Source organism: Aureobasidium subglaciale (genome assembly GCF_000721755.1).
Source record: "Aureobasidium subglaciale EXF-2481 unplaced genomic scaffold scaffold_17, whole genome shotgun sequence".
NCBI lineage: Eukaryota > Fungi > Ascomycota > Dothideomycetes > Dothideales > Saccotheciaceae > Aureobasidium > Aureobasidium subglaciale.
Window position 1 is genome coordinate 45309 of NW_013566978.1, and position 22586 is coordinate 67894.

The window sequence follows — 22586 nt, forward strand, 5'->3', positions numbered from 1 at the left end:
TGTATTCTGCCATCCCAACTGAGAGATGCGTGGAAAGTGGCTTGATGCCAGGTCTGATCACAAGGTCTTAGCATCGCGTAAACTCAAAATTAGTCAATTTTGAGAAGTCACTATGACAGCAGAGTTTTCGACCCCGACTATTTACAGTTTTTAAAAGTCTTGGAGCTCCTGGACACCTGAATGATAATCTGCTCATTGTTTCCCTCGTCCAGCCCTCCTCGTCCCTCACGCCCTTTGTCCATAACGGAGTCCATTCCTCGTGAAATCCACCAACGCCGATCAGCTACCCCGGATCAGAATACCGTCACTCGAAAATTCATTGCCAGCCAGTAGTTTCCTGGACGCTTAGCCATGCCCGGTCGTATCCTGGGGTTCGACTTTCCATCACCTCTTCTTAGACCCGTCCCTGAAAAGAAACGCAGCGCATCCTCAGTACGATCAGACGACTCTCGTCCCGACAGCATGGAGCACCTCAGACGCCCTCACTTTGGCAAGAGCCACTCACACGACAAGAAGGACAAGGATGGCAGACGCGAGTCGAGTCTCAGTCGCCAGGCTGCAAGACACATCAAGCTTGACATGGTCGTAGAGTCTCCCCCAGTCTTGTTCCTGGATAGCCCCCAACATTCCTCGGGTTCTCTCTTTTCTGGTCGTATGCAACTTGTCGTGACTGGCGCAGCACCCGCCGCCATCAAGTCGTTCAACCTCATCTTCCGAGCAATCACCTCGACCAAGCGACCAGTGGGAGACCACTGCAAAGACTGCGCTTCAAAGACAACAGACCTCAAGGAGTGGAACTTTTTGGACAACAATGCCGAATTGTCAACCGGCAACCACGATTTCCCCTTCAGCTACCTTATCCCTGGCCACCTGCCAACCACAGCCCACGGACACATTGGCAGCATTGACTACAAGCTGTTCGCCCGCGCTGAGACTGTCAACGGCGAAGTCGCAGAGTACATCCGCCCTGTCGTCATCAACCGTGCCATTCGTCCTGGCAACGACAAGAACTCGGTCAGAATCTTCCCTCCTACCAACTTGACTCTCAACGTCACTCTGCCCTCGGTCATCCACCCAATTGGCGACTTCCCCGTGTATGCTCGTATGTCCGGCATTACCACCAAGAAAGAGGACACACAAATCAGATGGCGCCTCAGGAAGTTGACGTGGCGTATTGAAGAGCAAGAGAAATTTGTCTCGCCAGCATGCCCAAAGCACATGGCCAAGGTTGGCGGTGAGGGCAGAGGCATCCAGCACGAGCACACGAGGGATATTGGCAGCGATGATCTCAAGTCTGGCTGGAAGACCGACTTCGCAGACGGTCAGCTCGAAGGTGAATTCACCGCTTCCATCGACAGTGGCCTGAAGCCTCAATGCGACGTTGACAGCCCTTCTGGCCTCAAGATCAACCACGTCATGGTTTTGGAGCTTGTCATTGCCGAAGAATGGGCCCCCAACAAGAAGCCCAACCAAGCCACTCCTACAGGCGCTGCTAGAGTTTTGCGCACCCAATTCAACATCAACGTTACCGAACGTAGTGGTATGGGCATCGCCTGGGAAGACGAACAACCCCCTCTCTACGAAGACATCCCGGCCAGCCCCCCTAGCTACCGTATCGAGATTAACGACTACGATGGATCAGAACTCAACGAGGATGTCGACCAACTCCGTCTCTCATGAGCACTTTTCGCTTCTTCTATTCTTGCACGACGGAACGGCGTTCTCTTTTCTTTCTCTCTTATTCTTCTGCACACTATACCCAATTGCACGAGTTTATGGTCAAAGCTTTATTTAGCAAGCAAATCTGGCGTTTTCGGAAAAACTTGTCGAGCGAGGTTTGGGATAAACCAGGATTACAGCAAGGCGTTTTATGGGTCAATCAACTAGATTTCGGACATTTTCACATTCATTGCTTCAACAGCGCAATGACAATCAAAAGCACTTTCACTCCTCATTCAAATTTTTGGCCAATGTTCGTGTCATGCAATGTCTAGTGAATTATGCCTCTATGTTGAATGGGCTACTACCTGTATCATGATAAATTTCCCTGCTCCGTAAACGCCATGCTCGATTTTAATATGCTCTTGTTCAGGCGATCTAAGCGCCACGTGGAGGAGCCTTCAACTGACCGTAACCACCCTTTCCTTCATGAGAATCGTAAGTCTTGCTCTCTGACTGCTGGCCGTTACGCGGACCACGCTCCTGGAGGTCCTCACGTAGCCACTCCAGGACAAGCTCTCCCAAAAGACTGTTGCCAGAACGACCACCTTGGGCGCCCTCGACGTCAAAGGTCTCCATAGCACCCCACTGTCTCACCTTTCCGAGAGACATGTGGACAAGATGAGTAGGCCAGTCGGCCAAGTTGTCCAGAATATGTGTTGCGTAGACAATGGTGCAAGGACGAGACTCGGTCTCTCTCTTGAGGAATTGCAAAAAGTTGTAACGAGAGAGCAGATCCAGATCCACGGTGATCTCGTCCAACAGAAGAACGGTCCATGGCCTGATCAGACCCATACACAGCTGAACACGTCTTCTCTCACCGTCAGAGACGGCGTGAAGACGCCATTTCAGATCAACATCGAGGATCTTGACCAACTCATCCCTTCGCTCGGGATAGGCATCACCGCCTACTGATGACAGTAGTGTCGGCACATCGATATCAGTGCGAGTGATTGAGTTCAATGTCCATTCCATGCCCAAATACGTCACACCCTCGAGACCCTCAGCAAAAGGATCAATGCCTGCGATGCTGACGGTTCCTTTCGGTGCCATGCGCTTTCCAGACAAGAGTCTAAGCAAAGTGGTCTTTCCAGCACCATTGGCTATGTCATCTGTCAGTATTTGATCATAACGCGCATTATGGACAGAATCACATACCGCCGATCAGCAGGGTCCTGCTGTTTGCGGGCAGCTCCAAAGCGACCTTTTGAAGACCAGTACTGCCATCCGGGAACGCAAATGTCAAGTTGTTGACATCAACCTTCGGTGAGAGACGTTCAGTAGGTGCCATTTTTCTTTCCGAATTGTATGTTTTCAAGACGTATGATGAATCATTATGGTAAAACAGGAATGGAAGAAAGACGACATGGGCCAGGCCCTTGATTCCATCACGTGATTTTACACTTTCCATGGCGTCTTTCAAATCTTCCCAGTCTCGATTCGCAGCGCAAATCAACATGTCAACATCGGTTTGATGTTGAGAAGAACCGTTTGTCGATTTTCTAGCATGTCCAACTTGACAGGGCGCGCGCCGCTTGTCGCAGTAGTCGGTGCTACGGGCACAGGCAAGTCTGAGGTAAGTCTGGATATTTTCCAAAGGTCCACGAAAATGCTGCGATCACGAAAGAGAAGGAGCAAATTACTCATATTTTTTTGGAAAAAATAGTTGGCCGTGAATATTGCACGTAAATACAATGGTGAAATCATCAACGGTGATGCTATGCAGCTCTATGAGGGCTTGCCTATTATTACAAACAAGATGCCTGAAAATGAACGTGAAGGCGTTCCTCATCATCTCCTTGGTTGTATAGGCCTGGACGAAGAAACTTGGACTGTAGGCAATTTTGTTTCGAATGCGCTTGCCAAAATCAGCGAGATTCGTGCAAGAGGCCGGTTGCCCATTCTAGTCGGTGGCACACATTACTACACACAGTCTTTGCTATTTCACGATGCACTTACGAACAAGGCTCACGACGAAGAGCCGGTCAAGAATGCAGAAAAACCGGCCATCCTCGAAGAACCCACCGAAGTACTTCTTGAGAAGCTAAGAGAGGTTGATCCGGTGATGGCAGATAGATGGCATCCCAACGATCGCCGCAAGATTCAAAGGAGTCTCGAAATTTGGCTCCAAACCGGTCGCAAGGCCTCAGACATGTACGAGGAGCAAAGAACACGCCGCGAGACTGCTGGTCAGAGCTTGCTCTCAGAAGATGCCCAAGACGCATCTCTTCTACGCATGAGGACTCTGGTGTTATGGGTGGGTGCCCAATCAGATGCACTCTCGAAACGTCTCGACACCCGCGTCGACAAGATGGTTGCACAAGGACTCTTGGACGAAGTCTCAGCTCTCCTAAACTTTTACAATGGCAGGATCGCTGATGGTGAGTCGATCGACACGACGAGGGGTATCTGGGTTGCCATCGGCTACAAGGAGTTCCTCGACTACCAAGCCGCGCTGGAGAAAGGCGACACTAGCCCTGCACAATACAATAAACTACTTCTACAGGCTATCGAGAAGACTAAAGCTGGCACAAGACAGTACTCAAAGCGCCAGATTCGATGGATCCGCATTAAACTCAACAATGCCATCGATACTGCCGGAGCCAAAGGTTCTTTCTTCATGCTCGACGGCTCAGACCTTGAAAACTGGCAGCAGAACGTATCGGAAGCTGGACTCAAGATAGTAGACGCGTTCCTCAAAGAAGAAGCACTTCCGGATCCTTCAAGTCTGTCGCCTCTCGCAGCTGAAATGTTGACGGCTTCCAAACCTGATACTAGCACCCGAGCTGATCTCTGGAGCCGCAAACATTGCGAAGTCTGCAATACGACATCTGTCACGGAGAGTGATTGGACAGTACACGTCAACAGCAAGAGGCATAAGAAGGCAATGTCAAGCCAGAGGAAACGTGCTCTTAACAGTACTACACAAGCAGCGACGCTTCCAGGACAAGATATTGTCGAAGAGAAAACAAAGGATGATTGAACTTCGACGATATGATCCACGATCCCTATCCGACGTGCCACTCATTCACATACTCATGTCAGCGTATGGCCTGGACTGGACCATGTGGTCATGAACTGGATTCAACACATCCACGCAAAAGGTCCTCGAGAGCTTAGACGTCAATAGCATCTCCCAGGGACGAAGAAGACCTGGATGTCACTACAAGTCAGATCCCCTGTACGAAGACCAGACCAAGAGCATCGCAACACCATCGCCGGCTCACACCTCCAGCCAACCGCACGTGACCTCCTCAAACACCCTCACCCAACCTCACTTTACCACCTCACTTTCCAACACATATATTCGATTAAATTCCAGTGCCCCTCTATCAGTCAATTGGGTGCGGTGGTGCAGTGGTTAGCACGTCCTTGTTTGTAATTCCCCGCCTGTGTTTCACGCAGAAGGAGGGTAGCTTGGGAGAGGTCTGGTTCGATTCCTATGCACACCCGTTGACAGACCTTTCTTTGAAGGTCTTTTCTTTTTGCACTTTTTCTCGCACCTCGCAACTTGTTCAATGTTTCCTTTTGGTATTTACTAAATGGCCGCGTTTCCTTTTTTTTTTTGTGTCTTTACAAAGATAAGATGCTACCATGATGTCTTCGAATATTACTGCAGATGTTTTGCCTCGATGACAAAGGTATCTCCTTGTCTCTATATTGAGCGCGCTTGCTCTTGTGCGCACAACGCCATCCATGAATTCAATCATCAGAACCGATGCATTCAGTGACGACTGTACCTGAGCAGAACAAGATGGTCGAGTCTTTCTTGGGCTCCGTGAAGGACAATCACTCAATCGCGTCGGAAGAGAGCCGTGTTACAGTCCTCATATGTTCACCATGTAGGGCGATCGACATTCATTCACTCGTAATCAATAACGAGAGATTTATCATACGAGGAAAGACAGCTGCTAGCCAGAATATGATCTCGGGAAGTAGTGATCGTTTGATTCATATACACATGTCATCTAGAAGCTAGGAACAATGATGTGATAATAGAGAATGTACACCTCCTACGCCTTTGCAAGCGACCGTTACGCGCCTGAAAGTCCCGCAATGCCAAATCTGCCAATATGTGCATCATCAAATTAGACGATGTTGTTGCGACCCAGCCTGCATGGTGAAAGATTGTATCTTTACACAGTAGCAGTGGGCGGAGCAGCAGCGGGAGTAGCATCCACAGCAGCGCTAGCGACAGCCTTCTGCTTACCAGCGTCAGGGTTGAGCGGTTTGCTAGGGTCATAGCCAACAGCCTTGACAATACCAAGACCTTTCGTCCTTCCTTCTCTGAAGAGTATGCGGTCGCCGACAGACAGGAACTCTGGTCTCTGTACAAAGCGAAAAGCCACGGTAGCACGATCGCCAGTTCGGATGTACGCTCTATCGATGTCGATGATAGCACACGTTTGAGAGATTGGGCCCACATGCAGCATAGCCTGGTATTTCGTCTTGATGGTGGTCGCGTGACTGAGAATGAGCACTTCGGCGACGAATTCGCGATGGACTTTCGGCGGTAGGTCGTCGTTTTTGAGAAGGCATACCATACCTTTGCGTACGTCCTTTCTGCGCACCTTTTTCAGCGCGAAACTAGCACTTTGACCCGCGCTACATGCGGGAACGCCTATTCGCTTGCGCTCGATGCTTCTGATACTGGTCGTTGTGAAGTTGCCGAGTCCGTCGGGTCCAACCAGTATGGTGTCGCCTGCGTGGACTACGCCAGATTTGACCACTCCTGACACTACTGTGCCGACGAAGGGTACTGAGAAGGTGTCGTTGATGTGGAACTCGAAGGGGGCCTCGGCATCATAGTGGCCGTGGTGAGGGATGATGTTAAGGAACATGCGGACGAGGTCGAGGGAGTCTCCGGTCACGTTGGAGACTTGGAAGACGGGGCAGATACGCTGGCTGATGAACTGAGTAGCAGTGTTGATGCACTCCTGATAGAGGAGCAAGTGGTTAGCACGGTTCTTGATATACTACGGTTGTGCAGAATACTCACCTCCTTGTTCTTGATGAAGATGGGGATTTTCCGAGCACCGGGCGATTTCAGAATCTTGGTCAACTGGGTGATGGTTTGTTGGAGAATCTGCGGCGGGCAGATGTCGATTTTGGTGATGCAGACCATGACTGGTACGTTGAGGGCGAGAGCGATTCCGAGATGCTCTTTGCTCATGCCAATCAGGCCGTTGTTCGCAGCGACCATGAGCAGACAGTAGTTGGGTTCGCTGCTGAGCATACCGAAGACGGTGGTGCGCAAGTAGCGTTCGTGGCCAGCTAGATCGGTGAAGCCAATAACTTTGGCCTAGGAGAACGGTTAGTCGAGCGAGCCAAGTAGACGCAACAACGTGCAGCACATACCGATCTGTTGCCAATCTCCTCCCAGGACAACTTGCGACCGGCAGTTTGAGCCATGACGACCTCACCCTTGCTGTCGAAGCCCATGATTTCCATACCCACCGAACTTGTCCTTCCACTTTCAATCTCGTGCTTGTGACGGAACAGGTTGACACGCGCCTTTCCACGCCCGTCGTCAAGTCCACCTTTGACCAGGACGCCAAGCATGGTGCTCTTTCCAGCATCAACGTTGCCGACGACAGCTATTCGCGTCTCGATGACATTATCAACCGAGCTCGGCCGCCGCCTGATCATCAACTTTCCACTGCATGCCTTCTCTTTGGGACTAACATCGACTTCGGCCTCGCCTCCAACATTTTTGGTCATCAGTAAACGGTAGTCGGCGCCTAATGATTCGGTGATGATGTGTAGTCTTGCCAGGGCAAAGTCCCAGTCTTCCTTGTCAAAGCCCATCGAGTCGCCGTTGTCCTCCAGACCAAGATCGAACATGGCCTCTCCATGGCCATCCTCCAGACGGCCGTTGACGAGACCTGCAAGCGTGCTTATACTCTCGTCAACATCGTCAGACTTGTCAAGGAAGAGGTGTTTTAGTCGGGCATTGGTGGGTTCGTCACTGAGGTTGAGAGAGTCGAGAATGTCGAGCTCAGCATGCTCTTCGGTCGCGGCGGCAGGCTGAGTGCCGTTTGCTGGCTCCTGGTCCTGGGGATGGCGACGTTTGGCCTGTTGCTTTTGGACGTAGTCGGCAAAGTCGCTGAGAGCCTACGCTCATGGTAAATTAGAGCTGCTTTGTTGCCGTGTTTGCATCAAGGTGGCGAGGCGCATACCGATTCGCCAGCACGGCGCTCCTGCGGCGAGAGCTTGTTGTAACGGTCGTTCCGTGTCGCCATTGTCTTGCTTACAAGTTACTGAGGAACAATATAGCTATCTGCTTGTGTTTCGACAAGGAATTGAGAAGCACGCCAGGCGACCAGGTAAATATCAAGGTGCTTGGAGCTTCAACTTTCCCCACATTACATTGCATAGAGTCATAGATGGCGATGCGTCAGACCCGCGGTGACCCTGACCGCATCGAAACAAGTCCGTCACACACGCACAACTCGTCGGCCGTAAAAAGACACCGGCCCATGCTCGCTGTAACGCACCATGGATATGCCTCTTTGCCACTTATCGGGTTTTTGTTGCGAGGGGGATGGAAGAACTGATCTTGAATCCGCCGTAACTTGCTCCTTCTACCGCCATGCGTGCTCTTTCTTTCGTCGTTTCTCGTTCCGACTGCTTAGCACTTTCCCGACCTAGACCCTGAGTGGCGTTGGACCCCTCGTTCGTGTGTCGGAGCCCCTTCCGTTTCCGATCTCAGCGACTTCTTGCCTACTTTTCATTTCTTCATGTTTACATGCCAGTATCGCTGTTCCCAAAGCCATGTCGCCGCCGGTGCTGGCTGTCTCGCGTCCGCTAGCCCCTCAGCCTGTTCGTCCGAATGATGCTGCCGCTGTTTTGCAACCTCTGCAGAATAATTATCCTTTAAAGTCTACCAGGTCAAGACGCGGTACTATCAATGCTGCATGTCAAGAATGCCGTCTGAAAAAATTGAAGGTAACCAGGAAAACTGTCGATATGGTTCGCGAACCATTGCTAAATTTTGACAGTGTGATGGCACGCGTCCAAGATGCCAGCGTTGTATCGTCAAGGGCATTGACTCTTGCGAGTACACTGTAAACCCTGGGGAGACTCGATTTACTGCTTTGAAGAGGAAAAATGCATCTCTCGTGACCGAGTCCGATCGTATGCAGAAATTCATCGAGGCTCTGCGATCCGCTTCCCCGTCTCAGGCTCAGGGCATGCTTGATGATCTCCGGACTTGTGACGGAACCAAACAGCTCTTGTCCACGCTGACCCTGGGCAAATCCCAGCCTCATCCTTTGCACCATCGGGCCTCCGATTCTTCCATCTCTTCGGCGCCATCACCTCCCTCACCTCCCTCCAACGCCGACACAACTCAAGCTTCGTACACTTCACGATCGCGGAGTTCTGAGTCTAACACTAAACCAATTCCCCCGGCACCTTTCGAGAATGATATTCTACCGGTTGAAACACCCTACCAACCATTCTCCGATTTTGAGAGACCCCTGCCGAGTTTGGACGTTCTCCGGAAGTGCATCAATGCCTTCTACATCGAAGCCGGTAAACTCTTTCATGTCTTTCTACCCAGCCATCTCGACGCACAGTTTGAGATGTTGTCTAGCCAAGGCGATAAACAAGCGATGCGCGTAGCTGCTTGTGAACTCTGCGCTGTAGGCGCACTCGGTTCGCAATACATCAAAGAAACTCTTCTAGAGGGAACTGAGATGAACATGTACAGTTGTGCTAAACACCTCTTGGAAGACGTGGTCAGCGTTGATGCCAATCGAGCTGCCAAAGTCTGTGCTATGTTGGGAATGTTCAACATCATGAGCAAGGAGAAAGTCGCCATGACGTTTGTGGGTAAGTCATCGATTGTGTCTTTCGACATACTTGTGTGTTTTACTAACAAAGGATCATAGAAATGGGGTTAAATCTTCTGTCACGACCGCCAATTGGTCATGTGTGTCCACCTAACATGGCGCGGAGCCAATGGATGGAGCTCAGAAAAACCTGGCGAGTACTCGTCTTTCTTGAGACCTGGTTGTCCTCGACTCTTGGTTATGTTTCAGGTTTGCAGTTGTCGAAAGACATTATGAATCTGAAAGATTTCGAGATCGATGGTGAAGATCTTGAAGAAAAGGTTACGACCGAGATGATCAAGATTGCAGTCATCAAGTTTGACATGCTACGACTCAGCTTGTCCTTCAAAGGCTTGAGTTCTCGCACGGTCGAGACGATTACCAATGATCTACAACACTGGCAACAGAATCTGCCGCACGAGATGCGCTCTACCGAACTGGAGAACAACCCTGACATATCATTCGAGTTGCGAAGGACCATCTATTACGTCAACTTCCTCTATTTCGGAGCTCAGATCATGCTTCTCCGTCGTGTTTTGCAGAGTATGCATGACCAAGACAATTTGCTTACAGGGCACGAAAATGTGCTCAACGATCTGATAGCGCAGGCGAAAACTGCCGCAAGAGAGTCCGCCAAGTTGTTCAGACGCCTGTATGTCGAGGGCGGCATCGTTCAAAGATGCTGGATCTGCATGTAAGTTTCTGCTTGTCTGGAAATAGTGCTGTATACAATGGTAATACTGACACGTGGATAGCTTTCAAGCCTACTCTAGCTGTGTGCTCATCCTCCACCACGTAGCAGAAATGCTGTACGCTGGAGTTCAGTCTGCTACAGCTCTGGGCTATGAATTAGATCTTGCACGTGCTTGCCTCGACTTTCTCGGTGTCTGCAGTCAAAAGGATGTAGCTGCCGGACAGTTCCACTCCACATTGAGCCGCTTCTACACTATACTACACACCACTGCCATGGGTCAACACCCACTTGGACCTGACGTGGTCAACACTGCTCGCGATTTGCATGACCTGATTAGGAGACCGTTCAAGACCGCCGGCGAATCGAGTTCAGAGTGCTGCTACCCATGGAAAGACAATGGACATCGACAAGAACAGCGTCAAGAACATCTTGACAGCTTCGCCATCCAAGATATTGCAAACGCACCCGAACAGTCATGCCGCGACAGCTGGCAACGAATCGACGGAATTAAGAACGACGGAATGATAAATGATCTGCTTAGAAGATCTCAACCTGGCCACTTCCTTCCTGGCTTTGAATCCAGTGCTTGGACGGACAGCACTCAGGTCGGTTGACTTTGTACTAGCTTTCGAGTATTCGAGACCATAGTGCGTTGAGCGCAAGCTTCTGGACGCTTTCATTTGTCGTCCCGTCTTCACCCTTACACGCTTAGATTGTCAGAGCTGTCTCTATTGTTACTTGCGGCGTTTAGTGTTCTTGACTTAGGCGGACCTCGGTGGATGGGGTACAATAGATAGGGAATGGTATGGTATGGTATGGTATGGTTGGTATGGTATGGTATGGTATGGTATGGTATGGTATGGTATGGTATGGTATGGTATGGTATGGTATGGTATGGTATGGTATGGTATTGCTAGTAAAATGGACTAGTCTTTTTGTACTCTGATCAAACAAATAATCGTTAATTCACCACAAGACCCAACTTCGTGTCCCACGAGATGCATGGCTCTAGACGACCTTTGTTATTTTGTACCTCGTCACATTGTAGAAACCCCCTCCGCCCCAGCTCTCTGCAACTCTATCTAGTCCTCGCCACGAAGTGTGACCTCACACTTGTGCCCCTTGGGCACAATAACAAAGTAATTCTCCAAGTCCATACAACCCTTCGCCATACCCGGAGAAACACGCATACCTCTACACTCACGGAACAAAAACGCAGTCGCATATCTTAATTCCATCCATGCGAGGTTAATGCCTAGACAACTGTATGCTCCCGCGCCGAAAGCGCAGAATGTGCTTTTTGCAGCTGGAGATTGTTCTTTGCCGTTGAGCCAGCGAGTGGGATCGTAGCTTGAAATATGTTAGTAGAGAAAGAAGAAAAGAGTGGTGGGAAAGGAAGGAAAAAACCTACGTCAGGGCATTTGGCCAGAGGTTTTCGTCACGGTGGAGGGTGTAGGCTTGAGTGCTCACTGTGGTGCCCTGGGGGATAAAGTAGCCATTCAACGTCGCCCCACTTTCGGGTACCACGCGAGGAAGACTACCAGGGACTGCGCAGTAGAGACGTAATGTTTCGTTTATGACGGCGTTGAGGAGAGGCAGTTGTTCCAAGTCTGCATCAGTAAAGTTTTCGCCAAGTTTTGCGACTTCCTCTTCCAGAGTCAAACGAAGTTGTGGTCGTGATATGACTGCCCATGAGAGAAATGTCATGGTATTGGCAGTTGTGCCTGAGCCGGCGAAGATGAGACTGGTGGACTCCGTGCGGACGTCCATATCGTCGACGCAGGTTTCGCCTTTTTCGGCTTCGGCCATGATGGTCGCCATGAGATTGGAGTCTTGACCGCCTTTGCGTGCATTCTCGACGGCTTTTGTGCCGTAGCCGAGGATATACGCGCTCGAGTTGAAGGCTTCTTTTAATGGTTTGAAGGGGATGCGACTTCCGATGGCACGAAGCCATGGCATCTCGGCGCCGATGCCGTTGCCGATGAGAGCTGCTTCGAGAACACGGATGTATTCGGTTTTCTGGTGAAGCTTGGTCAACATACTGGCAGTGTTGAAAGACATAAGCGGCTTACCTTCCCAAGCTCAAGCATACCAAACGACTCGCCGAAGCCAAGGACACCAACAATGTCTGTAGCCATGAAGGTCCACCACTTGAGAAGATCAGCAACACCAGTCTGAGCGTCGACTTTGATTTTCTCCACAGCGAGCAAAGTCTTCTGACGCACAGTAGGCTCCCAGTGTTCTCTAAGATAAGTCTTACTAAAGCCACGAGCAAAGAGCTTCCTGCGTTGACCATGTTCACGAGGGTTGCGCATGGTAAAGACACTCAGACGAGGGAAGTTCGTCAACTTCTCATACCAGATGTCCTTGGCAAATTTGGAAGAGACTGCATGGATCTGCTTGAAAGCAGCAGGGTCTGAGATGGCGATCTCTGTGGGCGAGATCCTGACAATGGGGCCATGTTTCTTGTGTAAATCGTCGATGTAGAAGATACGGCGTCCTCCGGTGACAGCGAACTTCAGCTTTAGATTAGTGTAGCGACTAATCCATGGGCCCGGCACGTCTTTCAGTGGTGAGGTGAGTGAAATATATATAACCTAATATCGAGCTAGCGTCAGCAAAAGCCTTTGAAGATGTTGATATGGTTAGACATACCTGTGTCAACCAGAAAAGCACCGCAAAGCCTATTCCTAGCAGTGCGAGTGAGCCAGAGAGAGCAATCATCTTGAGTACGATTGAAATGATAGAGGCAAAATGAGAACTGGATCTGGGGACACCACAGGACTACTTATGACACTCCTCCAATAACTTCAATTCTCGACCAGACGAGTCTTAACTCCGAACATCTTCCTACCTGACAGCCTGCGGACTTTCACCCTTGCAAGCGCAAACCACGAATGTGCAGCACGTTATCGTAGCATGCATTCATAGAGCTCGATCTCTGGGCATCGATGACTACAGGCCGAGGGGTCGGCCAGAGACAGTGGCACGCGACCCATGCTCGCATAGGTCAGCCAGGGTAATTCGGGATTGTCACGACAAGAAGCCATTCCTCGCGACGATCTGTGTTCAACATTAGCACGTCAACAGCGATACCCAGATCATAGCGAGCGGAGATTGGCCGAGGGCATGAAGAAAGCTGTATTCTTCCTTCGGACATCCGTGGGGGATTGCGAGATAGGTGCGTTATACGAGAGGAGGTGTTGAGCGTGCCTGGGCCAGAAAGCAACAGAAACAGGATAACGCAGGATCGAACCACATATCAGAGATTCTGATTGGACCCATATCGCTGGTTCTCAAGCTTTTGGCCAAGCTAATGATGTGCAACCTCGTGCGGGGATGGGAGTGGTGGAAATCTTCCCGCCGTGCAGACCGCCGTCTGGAATTATAATGTGGTGTATGGGATGTGTCCAGGAGTAACATGGCTATCTGCATACGAACATGCTTAGTCGTGATATACATCGATTGCCTGTAGTCGTACGGTGATTACATCTCACTCCGTGTGTAGCCTACTTTATAGTGAGCAATGGGGAAATCATGTAGTCGCCGTTTCTCCCAGACGTAGGCTGAATGGACGTGATTCTTCTGATAGCTGTGATCTGCAAGCTGAAGACAAGCATTGTTTGAAGTGCTGAGAAGCCTTTCATGAGGGGAAAGATTGACATAGGATCGTTATCATGTGTCTGCTGCTTCTGTCGCGCTCCCACGTCGGATCTGCATGCGTGATGCAAGCTGACAAGGTTGCAAGTTGTGAGGATCGAAAGTCGCGAGTTGGTTTTGGTCGCTCTCGGCTCGACTTTCCGCCGAAGTTTAGAGGACCACGACGGCTTCACCATGCTGCTTCGAATGCAGTCCTCAACTGCAGGGCAATCCTTACGATCCAACTACTGGGTCTCCCCTGTATAGTTGATGGGAGCGGGTGCCCGGCAACATGAGCCTGCTGACGAGAATCGCATATCCTACCGACAACGGAGCCTTCAGTGGGGAGATAGGCGTGAACTTCTCCTGACAGTCGATCAAGGAGTGATGTGGTGGAAGAGACGCAATTGTCACAAGGTTTGCTTGGAAGTCGCTACGATGCACTTCGTCGCTCCTGCCATTAGTAAAGTGATAGCCAAGTCAATGAAGGCCACCTTCGATGCACTCAGAAGCTCACCAAATCCCGCTGTTTATCAGCCTTTGTCAACAGCCTAGTATTATAAAACACTATTGCCATAAAGTCTCTCTGTATCAAGCACTACCATAATGGCCGGACCTAGCCCCATGTTTCGTCGCGGCACTATCGGATATCTGTGAGCGGACCGTGAACATCTGACAGGCTACTTTTCTCTAATTCTTCCATCAAGTCGTCAGCATGCCGGCATCCTATCTTTCTTCGCCATCACCGGAGGACTCCTATGGATACTCAGATCCCGATCTCTAGTCCGCAAGCCTTCCGAAGAGCAGCAACATACGCATGAAAGGATAGACCGTCATCTCGGCTCTCATGTGAGACGGAGCTTTTTGAAGGGAGATCCTACTACAGATCCTACTACAGATTGATATTGTCTTGAAAGTGTCGAGTGCAAGGACTGTTCCACAGGACATTGATGCCCCTAAGAATTCGGACTGATCTGAAATATGGATTATGAATAAATGCATTATGTTCGTATGAGTAAAAAGTGGCTGCAAAGCAAGCCTTGAACCAGCCGGTGTGGCCTAATGATGTAAAAGTAGAAGTATGTCAGCCTTGCCTCCCATGGCACCGAGCCAATCGTCATCGTCGACGCCTATGCTTCCCTGCGGTGCTCTAATCAAGATATTGTGAAGAAAACAGAAACCAGCCAAGAAACGCCAAAATCCAAGAACTCTCTAATATGCTGACAATTATGATGTCTGGTCAATCCCATGCTTTTGGTACTCTTTCGTGAGCATATGATCTCTTGCCTCGAAATGGCCCTCCATTCTCCAGCGCCAGCTCTCCATGTAAGGCTTGAGGTCTTTGACTTCGGGATTCCACCACTTCTCGTGCAGACTCTTAACGCCACCGAGAAGGTCGGCGACCTTTGGGTAGTGGATGTTCCACTCGTTGCCGAGTTGGGTCCAGGGCATGTTGCCGTCCTGGCGATGGGCGTAGTTCAACAGGTTTTGCTCCGGGAATTGAGGATCGAAGCGGCCGTTCAGCTTGAGTAGCGACATGTAGTAATCGAACATCTCGCGCGAGGGCTGGAAAACGAAGAAGCCGGCATTGAGGTAGCCGACGTTGGGGTAGTCGTGGTGCTCGTTGGTTGGAGGATAGCCGTGTTCGCGCATCATCTCGGGCACACCGGCGAAGTTGTACTCCAGGGGCATGACTCCTTCATCCGACTTTGTCGCAGCGGGCTGGGTCAAAGTGCCACGAGTCTTTACTGCTTCATCGTCGAAGATGGCGTCCAGAGGCTCGACCAAGACAGTGTCGCCGTCGAGGAAGCAGATGCGCTCGAATTGCGTCAGCTCCCACAGACGTAGCTTTGTCATGACGTCCTGCCACGTGCTAGTCTCGGTCTTGACCCAGTCGGCCTTGATAAAGTCTGCGACCACGACAACCGCTCCATCCTTGCGCAATCTCTGTCTCTTTTCTTCCGAAACATTCTCGGTGACCAGCACAACGAAGGGGATCGACTTGTCGCGAGAGGATGTCTCGGGTGCATGTAGCAACTGGTATGCGAGGATGCGGGTCGCAACAAAGTAGTGGTCGTTCTCCCAGTTCTCGTCGGGGGCAGCGTTTCCGGCGAGGAAGGTTGCGAAGGCGTATTTGGCCTTTACGTTGCCCAAGTCGGTAGGATGCCAGTTGTCGTGCGAGAGAGCTGGCGGTAGAACATCCTTTGCTGTGTCCGTGATGGACTGAATGACGGCGTCGCGATGTTCATCGTAAGTGCGAGGAAGAGGAGTGAAGAAGATGGACAAGAAGATGACAATGGTGACAAGCGGGATCCAGAAAGTCTTCGTGTTGCGAAACGTCGGTCTGCGGCGGAGTTGGGGCACCGGCGAAGGGGGAGGGAGGAGATGTTCTTGTGCCATGGTTGGTGATGAGGATTAGTGGGCAGCTAATGTGCTTTCACCACCGCAGCAGGCTGTTTGAACGGGTGTGGTTGAACGAGAGTCGGGTTGGGAAACGAGAGACGAAGAGAGAATGCAGGAAAGCAGATGGTATTATTGCCGTACGAAGGAAATTGACCAGCGGCTGGGAAAGGGTCAAGGGTGGAGGGCTAAATTATGACATGGCGGCTAACATACAACTTTGGCGACGGTTGCGATTCTCTACGCTCGATACGATGGCCAACTCCAACCAACTTACGCCTCCCAATCTCGAGTTATGCGCAAGGCCAGCACCGATAAGGCAAGGTCTTGGATGCCAGGAGTTGCCCGCCAAGCTGATACGAGCTACACAAGGACACACTCCCTTGCTGACTGTGACCTATTCTGCTGAGACTTGCGCTTTTCACCAACGGCTTGCTTGTTACTTCACAGAATCCTAGACAGTTGGGGAAAAGGGTGTGGAAGTATATCGCTCTCCATCTTCTGTACTTCACGACCCACCCCACTGTGCCTGTGCACTTCAGCTTGAGAATCGCGCAATCTTCCTTTGATTGCGACAATAGACTCGCAATTCCCCCTGGATACAAGAACCCGCAATCCTGTCGTTTGACCGAAAAGGAGTTCGAAGGCTGTCACCTTTGGCATGTGCGCCGAGCATGCTGTCCTTCTGGACGCCACGCCGAAGGATGCTAGATTTGCTTTTGTTCTGTTCTTGGCGCTGCCAACAAAGTCAATACCACTTTGACTTTGAACCTTTCCATTTTTACATCCAGTTGGGATTTCCTATTGGGGGCTGTGAAGACTTGGAAATCTTGAGCTGGGAGAAGAAAGTCGTCTTCATGTACTTCATTCATGTACGCACTAATCGCAATGATGCTCAAAAACATCACGCAATTCCCCCGCGATGTCCGCCCGACTCTGCCAGTCGGTCGGGCGCAAGAATCTCGCCGTGTAATCTCAGAATCACGTCTTCCGGACAGTTGGTCTCCAATGACTGGCAACATCTTGCTGCCTTGTGATGTGGCACATACTCGCTGCGATCCTGGTGTGATCAAGATGGCTCGCTTTGTAATCTTCATGAGACTTGCTTACAAATGAGCATACCGTCCTAGGCGTGGAGGAGCGATGTCACGGCTGGCGGCTGTCCGCTGTGATATGGGTCGGAGTGACAGTTTCCCGACTATCGGTGATGATCGACAACATCTCAAGCCGCGGACGGTATTAAAGGTACTGAGTGGCCTACTTGTTCTCCTCACTAACACAGCTCAACCATCACATCGACAGAATTAATCACAATGCCTGGATCAGGAATCAAGACCATCTTCGGTGGAGCGGGTGTGGGTAGGGGCGCCTTCCAAACTGTAGAGGATTGTCACGAAGTCTTCAAGACTCTGAAGGCCTACGGAGTCGAGACTATCGATACAGCTCAGCTCTACGGAGCTTCTGAGCAGGTTCTGGGAGAAGCAAAGGCCGGCGAGCAGTTCATTGTCGACACAAAAACTCCCGGAGGCTTCAACCCACAAGCCAACACCAAGGATGCCATCCTCGAGAACGGACACGAGAGCTCAAAGAAGCTCGGTGCACTTGACGTCTTTTACATTCATTCGCCATCTCCAACCGAGCCCAATGCTGAGGTTCTTTCCGCTGTCAATGAGCTTTACAAGGCTGGCGTCTTCAAGCGGTTCGGCCTATCCAACTTCACCGCCAGCGACGTCGAAGCTGTTTACGACTACTGCGAGAAGAACGGCCTCGTGAAGCCCTCGGTCTATCAAGGCAATTACTCGCCCGTAGCCCGTCGTCAAGACACCGAACTTCTCCCAACTCTTCGCAAGCTTGGTATCTCCTTCTACGCCTACAGCCCCTTGGCTGGCGGCTTCTTAACCAAGACAAAGCAAGAAGTCCTCGATGGAAAGGGTAGATTTGGGCTCGAGATGATCGGTGCAATCTACACCAACATGTACGCCAGACCTCAGCTACTGGACTCGCTCGTAGATTGGGAGAAGATTGCCAGCGAGGCAGGTATTTCGCGTGCTGAACTGGCATATCGCTGGGTCAAGTACAATTCCGCATTGAAGCCTGAACATGGTGATGGAATCATCGTTGGTGCGAGCAGTCTCGAGCAGTTGAAGGAGACGTTGGAAGGCCTTGACCATGGTCCTCTTGCTGATGAAGTTGTGGAGAAGATTGATGCCTTGTGGGATACCATTAAGCATGTTGCTCCGCTTGACAACTACAACGACGGTCTGAAGCCTAACTAAACAAAAACTGTCGGATAGGTAATCCCACTTAATGATAACGAGGCACAAGGTCATTCACTGTGTCGAAGACCAATTTCGAAATTCTTCTCTGTGATGTACCGTACTGTCACTCGTATATTCGAGATTAAACGGCAGGGAGTAGAACCTCACTCTTTCGTGACATCGATCGATCCCCGATCTGTAGTGAGGACCAAAGATTTCCGTCGCTGACAACTGTTCAGGAAGACGCGGGAAGCAGTTAGAGAATGTCGTATCTCATGGATTCGGCGCATGGAGATACTCTGGGATGGCTGTTACGGATTGGCAGAGTTCTGGCAGCTCATCGAGAACACCAATGACGAAGAGAGCGAGGTGATTTGATCTGCTCTAGCTCTTCCCTCTAGTCGTGTCGAGGTTCGCAAGGGCTGCGAAGATGGACATTACTTTCACAACATATCACATGCTCAAAAAAGACGAAACTGTGGAGCAACATTGGACAGTGACAGCGATCGGATCAGATGCTCACACCAGGTACTGAGCGCCCAGGTACTCCATTATGGGAGAACGACCATCATAAATTGCTCTCATCTGCTACACTATCTCAGAATCCCACTCCCGTATTCTGTCTCGCCGTGAGGCATATCTCTACTCCACATTTCTATCCCTCTTCTTTTGTACCCCTCCCTTCCTAATCGTGAACCATGTATAAGAAAAATCAAATTTTCACCAAAAGTGTTTCGACATGGAAAGTGCGGTCAAGGCAGAATATAGCCAGGGTCATACCACTTGCATGAACTCAAAGGATGTAACGCACTCTCAGCGTCCTCAACAACCGACTGTGGCGGTCACATGTACTGGAACTGATATCTCTGTATAACTTGTACATCATAGATCAGTTTCATATCATACCGATGTCGTTGGCGGTCAATAACCCATTTTATGGTTTCCAAAAGCTGATGCACCAAGGTCTGACCATGATCTAATACAAGTCACCAGACGTATGCTCCTGCTCCACGTTTATAGTCAGGAAAGCAAATGTGTTTATATCTCAAAAGAAAGGTACTTAAGGCTGGCGATCGAAACGACGAGAAATTGATCAGACTGAATGTAGCAAAAGTGGTGGTTGAGATATACTTGACCTTCCCTTCACAATTCGAACTACCGTGACGTAAGACGTGCATAAAACTAGCGAGCATAGCAGAGATCCACAGAACAACACGCATAATTGTATCCCAAAACAACTTGCACAAAAAGGACACAGATACGAGTTCAAGTTGGCAAATTTCAATCTAATTCAGGAAGGAGCCGTAATTCTATGGCAAGTCTTTTCCAAAAGACTTGCATGCCGAAAAAAAAAAGTCAAAAGACTCGCTAATCAGGGGCGCAAAACTACAACAGAGGTGGTATCGTGCCCATCGCGAAAAAAGACGCCGCTGTAATGTGTAGGACGGGGTGGAAATGCAAATTCGCTCGCTTTCTGTGAACAGCCCGTTTCGTTCAAAAACAGAAAATCATTAACTCCGAGCTTGGATGCGAGTGGAATGCAGGAACCGTGACAGAGAGAAAAGAGAAAAGGGGGTAGCAGATCGACCATGTATAGGCCATCTTCAGGAATATGGTACAGAAGAAGTGAAAGGTGCTTTAGCCCATTCTAGACCTCGACCAACATGTAGTTTTCTAGACCCTGTTGTAAAATGAGGTGGGGGGCAATTGCTGGTGTTGCTGGTTCTGCGAGTACCATTGGTTGGCGGATGTAGGGTTTCCCTCGAACCACTGGCTCTCGATATAAGGCAGACGACCTTGTTGACGCTCCTGGGGACGTCCAAGCGGCTGATAATGCATCTGTTCACGCTGAACATTCTGGGGTTGCTGCATAGCGCGGGAAGGAGGGGGTACCAGCAGAGTCGAAACACCACGAACTGGTCGGTAAGGGCTGTTACGCTGAGCCAAGAAGTAGGATGGCGACAACTGAGAGAGGTGAGCCTGACCTGCAGGTTGGTAGTGTCCGTCGGTAGGAGAACCAGCAGCAGAGGTAGGGAATGGACTCTGATGTCTCGACTGAACGACAGACTGTGGCATTGAAGTCATGCCAATGGGCGTAGTGGCGTGCGAGATCGGAGCTGGAATGGAAGTTGCTGGGGTCCACGAAATAGGGGGCTGGGTCACCTGGTTCATGGGGAGGTGCGAGTAATTGATAGGGGGCAGTTGAGGATGAAGGTGCTGAGAGTGCTGGGAGTGAGGCTGTGGGAGAGCGAGACTTGGCAAAGTGACTCTCGGAGCATATTGTGAATGGATCTGAGCAGGAGGAGGGTAAGCCGGGGTCATGCGCTTGGCTGGAGGCTCCGTGTAGGCGTCGAGACTTCTCTTGCGCGAGAGTTGTGAGGCGAGATCGGGAAGCTGGGCGAGAGGAGATTGGTACTGAGGGAAGGATTGAGTGAGCGGGTTGTTGGAGGCACTGTAGTAGGGAGGCGAGGCGTGATTTGACGTAGGAGGCGAAGGAAGGGTGTGTGGCAGTTGAGGCATGGGTCTTGAAGCGCGGTCAAAGAAGCTGGCGAAGCGGCCCAGTCTGCTCTGCCAGAGTCCCCACTCTTCGGCAGATGTGAAGAGGGCGTATTTCATGTTGCTCAAGAATTCGACCTCCATGATGTGCACTTCAGCCACCGATATGCCAGACACTTCGGCCCAGGTCTTGTTTGTGTATGTGTTATCATCCAGAAACTTGTTGCCGAGCATGAGTGCTACTGTGAGCAGGCGGTACTCGCTGCCAGGCTTTCCCTTGACGCTCGGGTTGAGCTTCTTCAGGCGGTAGACGAACAGCAGAGCGAGGATGATGACATTCTGCGTCACTTGGGTAGTGGACAGGATGGTTGTCACCCACTTGCGGAAACCTGTTGTAGGGATGGCTTCGGGTACCAGCGATTGTACATTGTATGTCGTCGTGGGATCGTCGGCACGGTCTAGCGTGGTAGAGCTCTCGAACCAGAAAAGGCATGTGATCTAGTTCGAGTCAGCAAGATGCCAAGATTGTGTGAGCAACTATCAATCACTCACTTGTGCTGCCAGCTCAGCAATGCTCCCTTGGCTGCTGTTCACCGATCGTGGGATTTGCAGCGAGGGAGCAATTGCGCTCATGTGAGAATCTCTCTTGTTGGTTGGAGGGTCGATGAAGTGTACGGGGTGTGGTTGGTAGACCGGACTCGGTGGTTTCGCAGCGCTGACATCGGGCTTTGGTAGGTGCACTTGGTTCTGGCTGTGACTGTGGCTTTGGTCGTATGTGGCCTGGTCGTACTTGCGGTGCTCGTATTTGACCGGAGTGGCAGAAGATCTCTCTCCATAGTAGCTACTGTGCTGAGGCTGCACATGGGAGGCAACGCTGTTCATGTCCGGTGGTGGCGTGAGGGGCTTATTCGTAGGGAATGTGACCTTGGCCGAGCCAGCAGGAGATTGGATGTCAAGGTCGAGCTTGAAGTGAGAGTGGCTAAAGTTCTGAGACGTCGAGGCCGAAGAGTCGACGAAAGGGTTGCGGAAGTGAATGCCTGGCGGCGGATACATGGACAGCATGAGGCAGACGGGAAGGTGTGATGGGCAAGAGTGGGTTGCTGTCAGTCAGAGAGCAGGACGGATGTCATGGACTTCTTGTTTGAGCAAAGAATTATTGCATGACCCAGGGTGCGTTCGTAACAACAAGGCACGGTCGAGGCTCGTGCTATCCAGGTGGGGAGGTGTGGACAGTCAAGCAAGGAGCGGGATAGGAAGGAGATGTGAGTGAGGGTCAGGCATGTAAGTAGATGGGTAATAGGCAGAAGGTATGACAGCAACGACGGACGGCAGACCAAGACGAGTCTGACCAAACGTTATTCCATCGTGGCCATGACACTGCGGAGTTTAGTGGAGGCCAGCTCGTCAAGCACCACCAGCAGCACAGGGTACATTACGGATGCACGCAGGCAGCCAGCAATAACGAAGAAAGAGCCTTCGGATGATCATGGCGGAAAGCCCGGCGGACCTGGCAAACCACAACGTTCGTGAGGATTGCCCGGCGTG

The 22586-nt window shown here is 50.8% G+C and overlaps 9 protein-coding genes across 9 annotated transcripts; 4 read left to right on the plus strand and 5 right to left on the minus strand.

The window, feature by feature from the left end:
* Positions 1-163: 163 nt before the first annotated feature.
* AUEXF2481DRAFT_41955 (uncharacterized protein) lies at positions 164-1954 on the plus strand. The gene has a single exon (XM_013486339.1). The coding sequence runs from the start codon at positions 352-354 to the stop codon at positions 1678-1680; it is 1329 nt and encodes a 442-aa protein (XP_013341793.1). The 5' UTR covers positions 164-351; the 3' UTR covers positions 1681-1954.
* On the minus strand, positions 1948-3043 carry AUEXF2481DRAFT_99521 (uncharacterized protein). Its single transcript, XM_013486429.1, has 2 exons — positions 2878-3043; positions 1948-2822 (listed from the first exon to the last, which is right to left on the minus strand). Exons 1-2 carry the CDS (start codon positions 3008-3010, stop codon positions 2098-2100), a joined length of 858 nt encoding a protein of 285 aa, XP_013341883.1. The 5' UTR covers positions 3011-3043; the 3' UTR covers positions 1948-2097.
* A 183-nt stretch (positions 3044-3226) lies between these two features.
* On the plus strand, positions 3227-4702 carry AUEXF2481DRAFT_67538 (uncharacterized protein; the record flags this gene model as incomplete). The annotated part of the gene is made up of 2 exons (XM_013486397.1): positions 3227-3295; positions 3386-4702. The coding sequence occupies 2 exons, from the start codon at positions 3227-3229 to the stop codon at positions 4700-4702; spliced, it is 1386 nt and encodes a 461-aa protein (XP_013341851.1).
* Positions 4703-5628: 926 nt separating this feature from the next.
* Positions 5629-8071, minus strand: AUEXF2481DRAFT_41958 (uncharacterized protein). Its single transcript, XM_013486340.1, has 4 exons — positions 7899-8071; positions 7078-7833; positions 6719-7021; positions 5629-6656 (listed from the first exon to the last, which is right to left on the minus strand). Exons 1-4 carry the CDS (start codon positions 7959-7961, stop codon positions 5856-5858), a joined length of 1923 nt encoding a protein of 640 aa, XP_013341794.1. The 5' UTR covers positions 7962-8071; the 3' UTR covers positions 5629-5855.
* Positions 8072-8493: 422 nt separating this feature from the next.
* Positions 8494-10862, plus strand: AUEXF2481DRAFT_6778 (uncharacterized protein; the record flags this gene model as incomplete). The annotated part of the gene is made up of 4 exons (XM_013486252.1): positions 8494-8667; positions 8721-9555; positions 9615-10248; positions 10310-10862. The coding sequence occupies 4 exons, from the start codon at positions 8494-8496 to the stop codon at positions 10860-10862; spliced, it is 2196 nt and encodes a 731-aa protein (XP_013341706.1).
* A 468-nt stretch (positions 10863-11330) lies between these two features.
* On the minus strand, positions 11331-12972 carry AUEXF2481DRAFT_47597 (uncharacterized protein; the record flags this gene model as incomplete). Its single annotated transcript, XM_013486381.1, has 4 exons — positions 11331-11598; positions 11660-12267; positions 12321-12845; positions 12904-12972. The coding sequence occupies 4 exons, from the start codon at positions 12970-12972 to the stop codon at positions 11331-11333; spliced, it is 1470 nt and encodes a 489-aa protein (XP_013341835.1).
* A 2029-nt stretch (positions 12973-15001) lies between these two features.
* Positions 15002-17053, minus strand: AUEXF2481DRAFT_332619 (glycosyltransferase family 8 protein). The gene is made up of 2 exons (XM_013486430.1): positions 16864-17053; positions 15002-16173 (listed from the first exon to the last, which is right to left on the minus strand). Exons 1-2 carry the CDS (start codon positions 16948-16950, stop codon positions 15115-15117), a joined length of 1146 nt encoding a protein of 381 aa, XP_013341884.1. The 5' UTR covers positions 16951-17053; the 3' UTR covers positions 15002-15114.
* Positions 17054-17600: 547 nt separating this feature from the next.
* Positions 17601-18563, plus strand: AUEXF2481DRAFT_31281 (uncharacterized protein; the record flags this gene model as incomplete). The annotated part of the gene is made up of 1 exon (XM_013486299.1): positions 17601-18563. One exon carries the CDS (start codon positions 17601-17603, stop codon positions 18561-18563), a length of 963 nt encoding a protein of 320 aa, XP_013341753.1.
* Positions 18564-20219: 1656 nt separating this feature from the next.
* Positions 20220-22103, minus strand: AUEXF2481DRAFT_6782 (uncharacterized protein; the record flags this gene model as incomplete). The annotated part of the gene is made up of 2 exons (XM_013486253.1): positions 20220-21539; positions 21594-22103. The coding sequence occupies 2 exons, from the start codon at positions 22101-22103 to the stop codon at positions 20220-20222; spliced, it is 1830 nt and encodes a 609-aa protein (XP_013341707.1).
* Positions 22104-22586: the final 483 nt, after the last annotated feature.